Here is a 16,842-nt window from a genome sequence, read left to right on the forward strand (position 1 = left end):
CTGGGTTGGTTAACTGAGCCCTCAAGCCATAGGGGCACATCTCAGTTATGCAGAGCAATCTGATGGAATCAGTTTGCTCAAGTCTGGCTGTGTTTGGTACAGGTCTCTAGGGACACAATGCCAGAGATCACAAAATTAATTAGGTTGGAAAAGACCTCCAAGACCATCAAGTCTGACCTGTGGACAACACTTTATGTGACTCAGAGAGCCAGCTTGCCTCTCCCCTGCAGCAGAATGCCCTTCAAGCACTGCTGTGGCACAACAAACACAAGGTTCTAGAGTAAAAACCTGCCTTGCAAAGAGGAGCCTCATCTCCCCTTCACAATGAGCCCAAGTGTCTATTTGTGTTGTTAGCTCTGCCCTTCTACAGGCATTTTTTATTGTCCATAGGGTTATTTGATGTATGTTCAAACACCTGCTTGTTTCTTAGCTGAATGATGAGAACATTGTCCTGCCCTGCTCGTGGACACAGCCCCAGCTTTGCAATGCGCAGTGGCTCTTACGTGTGCCACATTCACCACACCAATGATTGTTGTGTGTGTCACTTACCCACAAAGGCAAGCAGGGAAATACTCTGCCATGCTCACAGTTCTCATAATGGCATATTTCTCATGCCATGCAGGTACATTGAGTATGCAAATTTCTGTTATTAGCAGAGATGTCTGAGTGCGAGAGATCTACAAGTCCAGTGCTAATGGGCAGGGGAAATTCCCTCCTGAGACAACAGCACACACAGAGAAGCTGCCCAAAAGGCATTTCCAGATGTTACCTCATAAGGGGGACACAGAAAAGCCAGGCTGGAAAGACCTGGAACAACTCTGATAACATGCTGGCTCAAGCAGATCAGTGCAAGCTTTTGTGATGGGACTTGCGTTTAAATGATTGATTGGGATGATGTCCCCCAAAATCTGTTGCTTGTGATCTGCCAGCCAGATGGAATGTTTTCAGTGCTCAGCAGCCCATGAGGGAGGCAGCACCACACAGCATGACTTGTCTGCAGTTTCAGGTCTAAGTGAAAAAGGGGAAAAAAACCCCCAAACAAATGGGAGTCTACAAGGGTCAGTCTGTACCCATTCATCCTCTTCAGCTCTGTGGACTAACTATGGAGAAGGGTGTCAGGAGCTACTGCCATCTAGGTACCCCTCTTTCTTTGGTAATATCAAAAGAAACAGTTTCCACATTTCCTGGTGATCTTCAGTTGTCCCAGGCAGTCCAGGCATTTCAAATCCCTCTGGTTTGTGGGCATTTGCCTCTTACATAATGGCAACATTTTCATTCTGCTGAGCTGGCAAAGGCCCTCTAGCTTTTCAACACAATTCAAAGAATTGTTTGTTGATTTTCATTTTAATTAAGCATTTGACAGTGGGGAAAATGCCATTAAAATTAATAGTTATATTCAGCTTCCAAAGTAAGATAATTAGTTGCCAAAATAAGCTCTTGTACATTTAAGTTCTGACACCAGAAACTGACCTCTTTCCACCTCTTTATTTTCAACAACAGCCTTTCAACTGTTACTAGCCAAAAAAATGAGCTCCAAAATATGCATCATTAAATTACTCAGATGAGATGTCAAATTAGAGGAATTCCAACAGAAATAATTTAAAATGCAAACACTCCTTGTACCCTGTATCATTTTTTGTGTCTCACTCTTTTAAGTATGCAATAAAGTACCTGGCTCTTTCTTAGGAGCATAATCACTGATGGACAGATCAATGCCTTCTTCACCTTTCCCACAGCAAGTTCTGAAGACAATTCCACACTGATATCCTATCTTCGGGTTGGGCTCACAACTCTGTCCTTGAACTTGGGCAGCCTTCCCCAGCAAACAACAGTAACAACACGTCTGTTAAAAAGAAAATGAAAATATTAACAAAGTCAAAGCAATGTGAGCTTTGACAATGGTGTCAGTAGTTATCTCACCTTGATACTGATGGAAAATTTTCTACAAACTCTTCAAGAACTCCAGGTGTACTTGGGCTCGAATTTCTGAACCTGCTGTGGAGTTCAATGAGCTCTGCATCTGGCCAAGCACAGAACCTGGGTTCAATTTCTCAGAAACACTGTGTATGTGTGAAGGTGTGTGCAAGCTGATGTGGAGGACCACAAAACCCCCCACACATACATGGGATTTCATTACTCCCTGCCCTCACAGCCTGGATTCAAACACCAGCCAGAATTCTTTACACCCCTGCTTCCCCTTTGTGTCCACATTCAACGAAGTGCAGGCTCAGTTTGACTTGTGCTGCTTGCTCACTTTCCTCCCTGAATGAACAAACACACCTTGTCCAAGGTTTGTGTTAGTAGCTGAGAGAGGAGCTCTTTTGCTCTGAAAAGCATGGCCAGACATTATACAAAAGCATCACCATCCTGATATGGTTTCCAGGAGCAACACTGGATCTGCCTCTTCAGGACCTGCTGAACTGCAGCCCTGGCATGCACCACAGAAGCAAGGACAGGACAGGTTAATCCTGTGGAGGCTTCCTTTATTTTAAATTGAGAAGATGCTACTGATTTATCCAGTTTTCTGCCTTGCTGTCAGAAAGCAGCTAAAGTGTTTGGTTCTCTGGAACTGGTGTCTGCCAGTTGCTACTGTCACATGAAAGCAGATTTAAGCTTTTTTATTAGTTTTGTTAGTCTTCCAGACTCCATTTTTCTTGAAGGAAATTGCCTGCACCATCAGACAGAACAGATGGAATATAAAATACCTAAACTTTCAACTAAATTTCTATAGTTTGGTGCTTTAAGCAACACACTGCTAAAAAGAAGGCAGCTATGAAATGCTTTGCATTACTTTGAGATGTCTATCCCTGCCTATATTCTAAGTTTTCCCTTGTAAGGAATTACATGTTTCTCTCCCTCTACTGAACTCAAAGGCACTTTTAAAACTTAGAGCAGCGTGAAGTCAAAACAGTAACAGCATCCTGAAGTATGCAAGTATTCCATTTTGTAGGAAGTCATTAAGGACACAACAGAAACTTTTCTGTGCTGCAGACTGCTGTAGGGCTGGAACTCCTCTCTCCTGGCCTCATCTCCTGGAATCTTGTTTTCATGCCCTCCCAGTCTCCAGGATACATGTTTTCCCTTATTTACCCTTGTTTGGAGATGGTTCCTACTACCCACTTTTTTTACTAGTTCCTCCAACTACTTCCATCCAGTGGCAGATGCTCCAGTTTCATCCTATTATGTCTGGGATAATTCCATCTTTTCTGGCTTTTTTGGATGACTTTAGAAATAAACCCCTGATGACTGAAACATTTCGCAATATTTATTCTAACATATCAAGCAATTCCCTGAGGCATCCTTCTCAAAGTTCTTAAATGTATGACGATAATTTTGTTAATTTTTAATTTTCCCAACCATAAATTAGAAGACAAATATGAAAGTGAGCTAAAGATTCATTACTTGACTGAACCTGCATATTTTTGATAAGCAAATCTTATTTAAGTTATTGAATAGGCTGATGCCTTGACAAATTCTGGTATTATGTAATTCTGGCACCCTCACTGGCTTCTGCTGGAAGACTCAGACCACTTCTTTATCTTGTCACAGGATGTTCATATTGGGAGTTACAGAGTTTCTCCTGAATTTTTTTGAAGAGTGATCATCAATTTTGCCCTTTTTTGAACTGTTGAACAGCATTAAGTTCCTTATTTCTTTCAGGCTAAGCTGCCATTTGAAAAGCCTCTGCTTCCAGCTCGTGTGAAATTTCAAGTACAGAACTTGCTAAATCTTGCAATATCTCTAAGACACTGCATCTTCAATTAACAAAACTGTGTGCCCTGAACCATTTGTTCCAACCCGTATTTATTCTAACTGTGCATGATGCACCTTGATTTAACTTCTTGATAATGAGAATAATTTATGTTTCTATACCTCAGCCAAAATGATCCAGAGATGGAAAGTGTCAAGTGTTTTCTTAACAGGTTTTCACAGCCTGGTTTTTGGTAGTGGGGGAGCCCCAGAGGTGGCTCCTGTGAGAAGCTGCTGGAAGCTTCCACCATGTCTGGCAGACCCAATCCCTCATGGCTCTGAAGAGGGACATGCCACTGGCCAAGGCTGGGCCAATTAGAGATGATGGTAACGCCTCTGTGATAACATATTTAAGAAGAAAATCAAAACAAAGAGAGTGGGGCAGTTTTAATTCCAGACAGGGAAGAGGAGGAGGTGAGAACGTGTGAGGGAAACAATATGGAGACAGCGAGGTCAGTGGGGAAGGAGAAGGGAGGAGGTGCTCCAGGGGTCAGAGCCAAGATTCCTCTGCAGACCGTAGTGATGACCAAAAATCAAGTTGCTGTTCTACCCTTTCACTGCCTGTAGGCCTCTGCTTCTTAAGTCACCCCAATAATACTATCAAATATATAATAATATCAAACTTTGCCCCCTCTGGCATTAGCAAAATGCCATGCAGCTTCCAAGCCATGCCTTGCTCCTCATGTTTGAATAGATAAGAGTAGACAGCTGTGTCCTGCCTGAAGTCCTGTGTTCCCTTGACTGCCTTCTCACAGCAAGGAGCAAAGGAGTAAAGTTACATGTGAGGAATTTGAAGATATAATTTTTGGTGTGATTAGGAAGCACATGAAGATTAATAAGGTCTAAGGTTTCTTAGATTAATAAGGCCTTTTGAATATGTAAAGTTTACAATACTTTTACAATATTTCTTATTATTTATGTTCGGATTTAAGCCAGTTTTGGTGTGAACCCTGTAGTAACGCTGCTTTTGGTATCTGTCCACAAGAGGTCTCTCCCTTGCTGAAATCCAATAGATGCTAACCAAAAACCCACTAATAACTCAGAGGAATTTTCCAGAACTCTTAAAGAGCTAAACAAAAATTAAAAATTAGAAATATTTTCAACAGTCCAAAGCAATAAAATTTTTGTGCTCACCTATTACACACAACCAAAGTATTCATGGCAAAACTTTTGAGATAAGGACAGATCTCAACCTTTGGAAATTACCTATGCCAAATTTTGGGGAAAATGTCCAAGTACCTTAAAGGTGGTCAAATTTCTAGAAGCTGCACTCCTTTCTGCAGGGCTGTTGTGGTACAAACTTCCAGAAAATAATTTCTACATCTTGTGTACCTAAACTGCATCTGGAAATTGATTGCTTTCTTTTGATAAGATTTTAAAGATTAATCATTCATTTTGCATCTCTTTTTCTTCCAAAGCTAGAAAAACTATGCTTCCAAACAATCAGAGGAGAAAATTCTGTCCATCATTTTCTATGCCTATTGCCTTTATGCGTAAAAGATAAGGCAAATGTGTTTGAGTTATGGTCTTTTTATCTTCTTTCCAATCCCAAGTTTTGGATTCAAAGGAAAGATTTGCTGCTTCATTTGCTGCAAAGGGCTGCAATTAATCCTACTAATTGAATTACTAAATCATTCTTTCTGCTTCCTTGAAGGAGACAAAGAAGATCCAAAAGACATGACCTAAGATTAAAAAAAATGGACCAACTTAGGCAAAATGAGATTCAAGTTTGTTTAGCACAGCAAGGCACAACTTCCAGACATTGTATGTCTCAAGGTGATGAAATTCAAAATGTATTCAACAGAAGAAGTGATGAATTGTTCACTGATATTGGATCATAAGCCACCTATGTCCACCATGGACCAGGGACTACCTTCAAAGGTACCCCTGGCTCAGTGAAGCTGTTAAGTGTAGGATGTTCCTGTTAGGGAATGGAAAGACAGAATGTGACACAAAGATTAATTAACTTAGGCTATGATTATACCAGTAAATTAAACAGGGAAAGAACACAGGCTCAGGGCATTACCCCACAATCACCTGTAAATTTTAAATACCAGCAAGCTGTAATGGCAGCTAACACTCCATCAGACAAGGCTGAAGTGTGTTCCGAGGCCAGCACAGCCCTCCTGCACTGTGTGTTGCAGGGGAAGGACAGCAGCTACGTGACAGCTGTGCTGAGCCACTTCTTCTCAGAGCCAGAGGTCAAGACCCAGTCCAATTTGTTTAATAATAAAACTGTCACTATGAAAATCTGCCATCTTTAAAGAAGTCTGGTCATTTACAAAAACACCATTAAGTCTTCTTCCTCATGCTGGCAGGCCTACATAGGGAAACATCAGGCAGTTGGTGGGTCAGTGGGTTTCCTTGAAGAGCTGCATTCTGGTTTAGAGCTGTCCTATGGCATGTGGTTAAAAGAGTACTGCTGCTAAAATTCTGTCTTTGGTAACAAGCATTTGGATCTGCAGAGTCCTCACAATGACTCCTTGTTCATCTGCTCAGAGCCCTTCAAAATATTGACACAGAGGGTGAAATAATATTTTGTGCTGCATTCAGATTGAGGGGGAGTAGTAAAGGCTGCACAGAGGAATTCCTGTGTGCCAAGACCTGGACATCATCAACAAGGGATGCATGGCCCCTCTCGGAGACACCGTGGGACAAGGAAATCCCACACATGCAGACAGACTCAGGAGAACCCAAGTGTCAGCCTCATTAGCATGGGATACCTTTCTTCTGCTCCCAGGGAGAACATGGATTACTTCCCAGCCCTAGAATCAGTGACATCCCAGTGACAGGAGCAGATCAAGCCAGCATTTTTTAGAATATGAAACTTGTCAAGCCAGCATTTTCCAGAATACGAAACTGTCTGCCATCCTCTGTATAGTAGGGGTTTTTTATTTTAATTGAATGAACCATTCAGCATCTTGAAGCAGTGGGAAGAACTAAAATCATTCTCATCTGTTCTCATCACCATGGAAAGAAATCCATAAAAAGACCAAAGCTGTTCATGACTGGTTTATGGTCAAGGTCATGATCTTACCGGTGGAACTTTCTTCCAAAAATAATCTGAAGAAAGGTATAACTATGCTCCCTTCCAGGCAGTGAGAGACAAAGACAGCAATAAAGGTGGAGGGCAGAGCACAGATTGATTGCAGATGCCAACAACAGGCATTTTTATTCTGATATCAAATGCTGGTATCACAGGCTTACAGATCTCTCCATCCAGCTGTAATTCAAAATCATGTTAACTTAGAACACTTACACAAGCTGGAATTATAAGTACTCTGGAAGGGTTAACTTCAGTCCTACCCCTTTGGACCACCAATATTGAAAACCAGTGAGTCTGACCAGTGACCTTAGGCCACGATGTTTTAGTGAAAGCTGAAGTCTGAACTGTGTCCGAGTTTCTCACCCATCCGTCACTACAGCACTGATATCTTCTTTTCATGCAAAAGTAGTTTCCTGAGCAATTATCCATTCAAGATTTTCCACCCTTTTTCATTCTCCCCTCTGCCTCAGCTAAAATGCAACGTGACAGTCTGCTTTGCTGAACAGGGCTCCATTTCTCAAAGAGAAGGACAATGCAAACAACCTTAACAGAGACACGAGGTGCAGGCGGGGAAAAAAATGTTCACATGCAGCAAACCGAGTCAAATAACCTTCAGGGCCAACCCTAAATAACCTCAATTTCACTTCTTAGAGACAAAGAGGAGTATCTCTGGTGTCTCACCTTGAAGTATTCGGCTTCACAGGTGGAATTTTTGTCGATATGTGGGTCGCACTCCTCACGCGCGTTGGCAAATTCGACCCCGTCAGAGCAGGACTGCTTCTCCAGCTGGCTGCGGCAGCACTGCACCTGGGTCATGCTGCAACAGCGTGGAAAAAAGGGAGAACAATGTCACACGTGGGTCAGCAACAGGTGATGCAACACTTGACAATTAGTACTCATACTAAGGGGTTTCTGTGGGAGCACTGTTACAACATAAAGATATTGTCTGGGAGGAGGCAGATTGTCTGTGCACATGGTTAATGCAGTTTCATTGCTCATCTACCTTGCAGTCTGCCCTAACAACTTTTTTAAACAAATGGGTAACTTCAAGCACACCTGCCCCAGGGCTCAAGGGCTTCAGGGCTGCATTCTGGCATGTATTGTGACAGCTGGTGGCTGAGGAGACTGATGGAAGGGAGAAGTTATTGTATTTGTGGGGTCCCTCGTGGCAGGAAGGAATGAAGAATCTGACTCCATGTTCTCAGAAGGCTAATTTATTATTTTATGATACTATATCATATTAAAGAATACTAAACTAAACAATACTAAATAATTCAGAAAGGATACTTACAGAAGGCTAAAAAGATAATAATGAAAACTCGTGACTCTCTCCAGAGCCCTGGCACAGCTTGGCCTTTATTGGCCAGTGAGTTAAAACAACTCACACCAGAATCCAATGAAACAATCACCTGTGGGTAAACATTCTCCAAACACATTCCAAAGGAGCAAAACACAGGAGAAGCAAATGAGATAATTATTGTTTTCCTTTTTCTCTGAGGCTTCTCAGCTTCCCAGGAGAAAAATCCTGGGTGAAGGGATTTTTCCAGAAAATATGAATGTGACAAGAAGTCAGGCCCTGGATCTTGTGAAAGCCTGCAATCCCAGTGTACCCTCGCACCTGCTGCCCCAAATCAACAGGTATGGCATGTGGAAGGAAGATCAGAGCATTGTTCTGTGGGACACCTGGAGATAATGGAGAGAAATGAAGATACCAAGGGAAGTCACAGTGAGAAACAGCAACTGTATTGCAAGCAAGAGGAAAAGAAAAACAAGGAAAAGAAAAATATTTCAGGGCAGGGAGATGTGGAGAGGAGACAGGATAAAATTTCCAGGAAACTTAGTTTTGTTACACTGCTTAAATCACTCTATCTCAATGTCAGTGGAAAAACTGGAAACTTGTTCCTGCAGGGGGAAAAAATCTGCATGGGGAGGCTTTAAACTCCTCCAGTCTGGTTGCTGCTGTCATGTGAATACAAAGCCCAGGGAAGACCTTTCTCCTCTCCCACTCTGCTTTTATGTGTAACTCTGCTTTGCTGGGTAGTTTTGTGGATAAAGCTCTTCCATCACTACTTTCTGTTACAGACACTGGGAAACAGAGAAAAAATACCCTGTACTCCTGAAAATCCCCTATTCCACTGTTGGAAATTTTGATAACATCAGGAAGAGGAGTGAGTTAGTGGAACTACTGAACTACAGGCTTCTCCCACCATCAACTGAGATAAATGGCTTGCATGGTAATGCATTCCCTCTGGAGGAGTTTTCCTCCTCTCCAGGACCATAAAATGACCTTTCAGCTCCCTCAGCTCTGCAACTAAAAGCAGAGGACATGTGGGTACTGGGCTCAGATTGTGCATCTCTGTGCATGTGGGTGAGGCCAGGTTGTCCAGATGCATTCCTGAAGATTCCAATTCCTATTTATTAGATTGTACATGGATCATTTACAACCCAAACCACTCTAGAATTGTACAGTTCCATCATTAGTAATGGTCTGACTGTGCAGACTCACTGGACAAAAACAGCCATGATATTTCAATGCATAGGAACTAAAAGCCAGGATAAATTCATGAACAAATTATTCAAAAATGGACTCTAAAATCATAGCAAGACATTAAGCCCAGGACAGTAACTTTACTTGGCAGGATATTTGAAGTTTTTGATATCTGATTTGTTTCCAGTTTGGAAGAATATGTAGCTTTTTTGTTGCTGAAATTCCCTCTGAAGCAGAATTTCCATTCCCTGCCCAGCTCCGGGGTGGTCTGAGTTTCAGGGCTTTGGAAGCCTCTAAAAACTGAACTCCAAGCCCAAGAGTGTGGGAGCTGAGACTTCCCAGCCTCTTTACCCCTTCAGATTCTCTTGAGGAGCTAGATATGTCAGCCACAGACAAGCAAACAAATAAACAAACAACAGCAGTCTTTCAGTAGATCTCTTTGATTCCTGGTGTGGCTTTGTTTTTTTCAAACACAAGCCAACTCTTTGAAATCTCTGAAAATTTCAACCAAAACAAGAAAGTTTGTTAAAATGTTTCCCACAGCTGTATTCGTCAGTCATGTGGTCCACCCCAACTGTAATAAGGAATTAAACATCAATTGGATACTGGATTAAAACACCATTTGATCATTCTGAGAACAACAACAATAAAATCACACTTCATTGCCCAACTCCTACAGCCCAGTTGCACTGGTAGCAAATACTGCTTGAGACTCTAAACACCAGCGTGGCAGTGACAGAGGCAGAAGTCCTTGAAAGATGGCAGGGAAAAAAGCTGGAAACACCTGCACAGTGCTGGTCTTCCTCTTCCCTCTGCAGCCCAGCCAGAGATCACCACAAGCAGCAAGGCAGGCTCCAGGGAGTCTGAGATGAGCAGGGGCTCTCCCTGTCTTCCCTAAATGACAAGTGTCTCCCTGCCTCAGCTAATACCTGCTCTCTTCCTGCCCCCCAGCAAGGTGAAGGAGCCAACAGGACATTTAGATTTGTCTCTTGGTGTTATACCTTCCAGGTGTACCATTAACAATCTGTGGACCATTACAGTATTGGTCTCTAAGAACAGAGAAAGTAAAGTAGGACCTTTCTATGAGTCTGGTTTTTGGGGGTTTTTTTGGTTTTTTGTTTTTGGGGTTTTTTTTCAATTAGGAGTAATACTTTAAAAAGCCAAAAGCTGTTTTTTTCTTTATGTGCCTTATTCTGACTTTCAGTTAAAAGAGAGCAATAGAATTTTTCTGAAAATAAACAGGCATTCACAATATGGCAGATATTGTCTAACATTAAGTATTGAATCTTTAGGAGTATGAGGCCTCATAACTGATATTCATTCAGAATATTTCAGGTAAAATCATGCATTTCTGAAGGATGAGTTTTATTCATGGCTCACTAGTGAACAAAAATCACCAAGACATTGAAAAAAATCCTTATTTGTTGTTTCAGATGTTGATCTAAAAGTAATTTCACTACTAGATAATTTGGTTATAAATCAAGTTAAGAAATCATGTTTTATATTCTCACTATTACCTTCTGCTAAAATTTAACCAATGTGCCTGATTTTCATGGAGTTAATTCCCAAATGAAAATCTGCACACCCACTTGCATCCACAATATTTTCACATTTATTATTCTCCTGTCTAGAGGATGCACTCCTAAGCCAGCACAGATTTCATAATCATCTATTTGTTATTTCCCTTCTTTTTATAAAAGCATTAAAATTTAACATGTTTTCTGAAAACAATGTCTTGTCGATCTACTTTTATTACCCTCTCTCATTCTACTTCCTTCAAGCTATGTCAGTGCTATTCATCTGTACAGTGGAAGGTCTTGGACAAAATATCAAAATTAAAAAGAATGATTTTGCAAAAACAAGCTAGATCTTCCAGCCTTGGATTCTTCAGCATGCATTCCTGCAACACCAGTAAATAATGCTATTCCTGGTGTAATTCCAGAAAGGCTACACATTGTTAAAGGCATGCAAGTACCATATGGAGATAGACCGTTTCTGGCATGGGAATTAAGTTCACTTGCTAAGAGCTCTGTGCAGGGAAAACTCTTCACTTAGAAAGGAAGAAGACTTATTGGACAGGTTGAGTTCCAAAATTAACTGGCAGCTCTTTCCAGCTGCCTTGAGTTTAACCACACCACGAGAAAAATGAATGAATGGGAAAAGACTCACTGTGATGACAGCCAGAGATATTACTCATTAAAATTCTACACTTGTATTAACTGAGTCAAAAAGACACAGAGATAAACACTGACATTGTCCAGTGAGATAAAATCATGTGTGGGGCAAGAAACCACAGTAAGAGATTGCAGACATTGGGCCCAGAGCCTTGTTTCAGCCTCTAGCAGGAGTAAGAGCAACCAGGGGGATTTTTGGAACTTGTGAACTTCACACACAGTCTGGCTCACCTTGTTTAGGACAAAAAAGTGAGTATGGCTGTAGTTTGAGCCACACCACACTCAGTGACAGTGACACAGCTGGCTCCCTCAGGAGCCACAAGGGACTTTGGGAGAAGAGTACTTCAAGAGTATATTATTGCCAAGGTTCCACATTGTTGTCTCCTTATCACAAAAGTTTCATACCTTCTTGGTGTGGTTTTGTGGGCAGCTCTTCAGAGCACTGACTCTTTCTTCCTCACCAAGTAGCCAACTGACTCCAGCTCCTTCTCAACCACCCAACCCACTCTTTTACAGCACTCTTCTTCTTATTGTTTGCAGCTGTGGCCTGTTAAAGTCAGGCCTGCTCCTAATCTTTGACAATTGGCCCAGCTGCAACTCCTCAGGGGTGGGATTACTTTCTGCACTATCTTTATTTTCTTATATTGTATCCCCCGACACTGCAAATGTGCTGGAACCCAGAACTGTCACCTTGGTCCTGGGATGCATGGCAGATATGAGAATGACAGGGCTGGAAAACAATTATTTCTGTGGAAGACATTTTCCCCTTGAGGGTGGTGAGATAGTGGCACAGGGTGCCCAGAGAAGCTGTGGCTGCCCCAGCCCTGGAAGTGCCCAAGGCCAGGCTGGATGGGGCTGGGAGCAGCCTGGGATAGTGGAAGGTGTCCCTGCCCCTGGCAGGGGGTGGGACTGGATGGCCTCTAACATCCCTTCCAACCCAATTCTTCTTATTGTTTGCAGCTGTGGCCTGTTAAAGTCAGGCCTGCTCCTAATCTTTGACAATTGGCCCAGCTGCAACTCCTCAGGGGTGGGATTACTTTCTGCACTATCTTTATTTTCTTATATTGTATCCCCCGACACTGCAAATGTGCTGGAACCCAGAACTGTCACCTTGGTCCTGGGATGCATGGCAGATATGAGAATGACAGGGCTGGAAAACAATTATTTCTGTGGAAGACATTTTCCCCTTGAGGGTGGTGAGATAGTGGCACAGGGTGCCCAGAGAAGCTGTGGCTGCCCCAGCCCTGGAAGTGCCCAAGGCCAGGCTGGATGGGGCTGGGAGCAGCCTGGGATAGTGGAAGGTGTCCCTGCCCCTGGCAGGGGGTGGGACTGGATGGCCTCTAACATCCCTTCCAACCCAACCCATTTCATGGTTCTAAGATTACTATGGATGTATTTTGAATGGTTGGGAAACAGCCAAGAGGATGCAATTCCAACTCAATGAGGCAGTTGGTTCCTCACAAAAGAGACTCTAGCACTGGGCTTCCTTTGAGGGAGGGGCTGAATCTGAACACCACTGATATTCCTATTCTAAACAGATGATTCAAAACAACATGGAAATTCTTGTAAAGCGTCCTGGGGAAAGCACTCACATCCATTCTCTTCTGTGTTGCACAGTCTTTGCATAATAACTGCAAAAAAAAAATCTCTTATTTCAGGAACTTTATCAAGCCTGCTCACTTCAGAATACGTTTTTCCCCTTATATTCACCTGTTAACCTTGCAAACTGAAGGTGAAATATGCAGGGCAAACAACTCTCCCTGGCATCAAGGGATATGGCTTTCTACCCTCTCACTTTTCTAGAGCACTCAAGTCAGATGGTCACCGCTGCACTGCACTGGGTGGCCAGGGCATCCCAGCTGGGGTTTAAACAACCACAGGAATGCTGACATGTGGCCCCCAGCAGCTCCCACTTCATGCAGGAGTCTGAGGAGGAGCCAAGTCCCTTTGAAAATCTGTGACCAATAAGGCATCTTGTTTCCCAATCCCCTATTCTCACCTGCCTAGCCATGGACCCAGCTCTGTTCCCATCTTTGAGCAGCAGGAATAAATGTAGAACATCAGTGTCAATACCCTCATGTGCCTGCAGAAAGAATCATGCTCCTTCAGTGCTCATCCTGGCTCCAGTTACACCAGAAATTAGGAGCGGAATTTGACCCTGACCTTTCTGTCTGAAATGGCATCCTAAAGTGTACCTCTCACAGATATGACAGTTTGCAATTACAACTGGAGTAAAATAATATTGATGTTCACAAAAGTGCTCCAAGGTGCCAATTTTACTTAGTCATTTTTAGAGCGAAACCAAGCTTCGTGGGGGGCATGCAGTCATGAATAAATGCAACCAAACTGAGTTTATCAACTTAAGGTTTTGTCAAGAAGTGCTCACACCTCTCACAGAATATGTGCCTTTTATTTTACTAGTATAATTTTCTTAACTACATCTCAGTTATGCACAAAAGCTAGATCATTAGTGAGTTTTTTCTCCAGTTCATATGAAGTCCTAGTAAGTCTCTAAAATGAAAATATTTTGAAGAATAAATTATTTGCAGAATCTCAACTCACATTAATCAAACGATTATTGAATCATCAAGATACTCACTCCCAGATTATTCAATAAACTTGGTTTCCTGTTTTTCCTGCCTCTGTTTTGTCTGTAATTCTTATGACTCCTCAACTATTTCCTAAATTGGCATTTATTTCCTATCTGTCAATTCTTCTGCATAAGAGGCTGCTTTCGATGCCAGTGTAAATGCAAAAGTCAGAAAACACAGATCAGCTTCCCTGGAAGACACATTCTTTCTGTAATAAAGATCAACTCAACCCTTCTATAATTACCAAGGCTAAATCACACTGCAATCCATTTGAGTAGGGGGGAGCAAAGCAAAGTGTTTTAAATACAAATTTCTCTGTGAAGCTGCCTCTCACACCACCAGTTGTTTGCCACACTAATTAAATGTAACAAGTGCATGTAACAGCAAAAATAATGCAAATGGTCATTGACATAAAAAATACAAATGCCACAATAACATAAGAGATGCAGTAGAATTAAAATCTTAATTAAACATTTGCTTTCATTATTTCATTTAGTAGATTACCAAACAGAAATATCCTATCAATTCTCAGCAGAATTTAAAAATCTGTATATTAACTGAAGGGTTCTATTTATTTATTTATTCTACAGTCAAATAAATATCAATAAATTCTAAAAATAGAAACACAGAATGGTTTGGGTTGGAAGGGACCTCAAAGCTCATCTCATCCACCTATCCTGCCAGGGGCAGGGACACCATCCACTATACCAGGTTGTTCCAAACTCTGTCCAGCCTGGCCTTGGACACTTCCAGGGATGGGGCAGCCACAGCTTCTCTGGGAAACCTTTGCCAGAGCCTCACCACCCTCACAGGGAAGAATTTCTTCCTAATATCTAATTTAAGCCTGCTCTCTGTCAGTTTGAAGCCCTTGTAAATAGTCTCTCTCCATCCTTCTTGTAGGCTCCTTTCCTGAGCTGGACTAATTAGGAATCTCCTTGGATCGCTCTGTGGGGGAACGCAAAGCTTAATTCAGCTGAGGACTGCAGGACAATTACCTGTGCAGCACCACAGAAGGCTGCCTCACATATGCACTTAAGATTTATCCTATGTAAAGTACACACGTGTACTTATTCAAATCACAGATTAGTCATGTGCAGGATCTGCTGTGTTCCCTTATGAACATTTGCCCAGAAAGGTGGCCAGACCCACAAGCAGCTTGGTGACATTAGTGCAGCCATTCTGAGATGCCCTGACTGCAGGCAGAGCCCAAGCCCTGTGAGCAGAGCACAGAGGGAAAACCTCTGAGGAAGAGACAGTACTTGCCACATGGGTCAGGGCTGGGTGAATCTATCCTAGACTGACACCAAAAATTAAAAGGACTGGATTGGATGAAAAGTAGGTACTCAGGAAGTACTCCCCAAGGCTACATGTGGAGTTGAAAAGCTGGGATGTAAGAGTTGGGTCATCTTGTGAGTTAGCTTTAACACCTGCCATTCCTATGGTTTCACATCAGAGTATAAACTGTGTTTTAATACATAACATGTGACTACGTACCTGCATTCTCTAGACTTAGATATTAACGGCAGAGAAGCACATATTCTGTTTTTGTTTGCCCATTCAACACCCTTGTCACAGCATTCTTCCACTGACAGATCTGCAGAAATGAGGAAAGAGAGAAAAACACAATATATTTAATACAATCTTAGTAAGTAGTATTTTAAAAAACCCCAATCAAACACAAGCAAGTCAGTTTTTCCCTCCCTGACTTACACACACAGAACAGGGCACCCACACAAAAAGCAGCCATGGCCAAAGCAAGCACCTGTCAGCACCTTGCAATACAGCCCAGCGCTGGAGGTTTTCCCTTCTTGGTGAAGCCAACTGCATTTTCTCCTAACATTCCACACAAAGACACAGCTTAGGGACTGACACACAGGCAGAAACCAGTTCAGATAGTCCTGCCAAATAAAAGGATTTTTGGGATTGCACTCCTTTATTAAAAGCAGCAGTAACAATAAGCAACATTTTAAAATCCTGAAAAATACAGGATAAATCAAATACCTGATAGAAAAACAAATGAATCTCATTTCAAGGAAATTTGCAGAACTATTTTTTTCCTGAGGTTATTATCCAGTTAATCTGTTTTCAATTTTTTACTCAGAAGTATATCTGTGCAAATGCAAAAGTACTGTGGAGAGGAATAAAAAAATACATGGTATTCTGATCACTTAACATATGAAAGAAAAATTAATCCTGTTACCAACTTACACCAACACTGAAACTAAGAGGAACCACCCCAAAGACAATTATTTGTGTAGAGTATATTTTTGCAAGCTTCTAATTTAATAAAACTGAACACTGTTAATGAACTGACAAGCACTACAGGTTTGCCTCATGTTCCAAGAGCAAAAGTTCAGTGCACAGCAGGTGTATCAGAACTTGGAATAAAACAGGAGTCACACTTCTCTATTAATTGTCTTGTAGTCTGAACACTGAACAGCTCCTTGTGTAACAAATATGCAAACTATGTAAAAACCCTATCTGACAGCTTTCTAATGATTTCTCTCTGTTCCTAAGTTGTTTCACTGATGGCCCTGACAGGTTTCACCCACAAGTGCTGAGGGAGGGGGATGATGACATTGCCAGGCTACACACGATGGACTTGGAGCTCATGGTGAATGACAGGAGCTCCTGAAGAATGAAGGAGAACAAGTGTCTCCCTGACTTCAAGAAGAACAAGAGAGAAGATCTGGGAAACTACAAGCTGGTCAACCTCTTATAGAATCACAGAATCATTCAGGTTGGAAAACACCTCTGAGATCCTCAAGGAATTCACACGTGGGAAGGCAAAAG

At 42.0% G+C, this 16,842-nt stretch overlaps 1 protein-coding gene across 2 annotated transcripts in view; it reads right to left on the reverse strand.

The window, feature by feature from the left end:
- Positions 1–16,842, reverse strand: part of FBLN1 (fibulin 1) — a 75,600-nt gene that overhangs the window by 47,069 nt on the left and 11,689 nt on the right. For both annotated transcript variants that reach the window (XM_041486004.1, XM_041486005.1), the window contains exons 2-4: positions 15,544–15,643; positions 7,478–7,613; positions 1,672–1,843 (exon numbers count right to left, since the gene is read on the reverse strand). In XM_041486004.1, the coding sequence (XP_041341938.1) occupies positions 1,672–1,843; positions 7,478–7,613; positions 15,544–15,643 (408 nt within the window). The remainder of the gene's footprint in view (positions 1–1,671; positions 1,844–7,477; positions 7,614–15,543; positions 15,644–16,842) is intronic.

The sequence above is a fragment of the Pyrgilauda ruficollis genome, unplaced genomic scaffold (assembly GCF_017590135.1).
Source record: "Pyrgilauda ruficollis isolate IOZ18807 unplaced genomic scaffold, ASM1759013v1 scaffold73, whole genome shotgun sequence".
Lineage (NCBI taxonomy): Eukaryota > Metazoa > Chordata > Aves > Passeriformes > Passeridae > Pyrgilauda > Pyrgilauda ruficollis.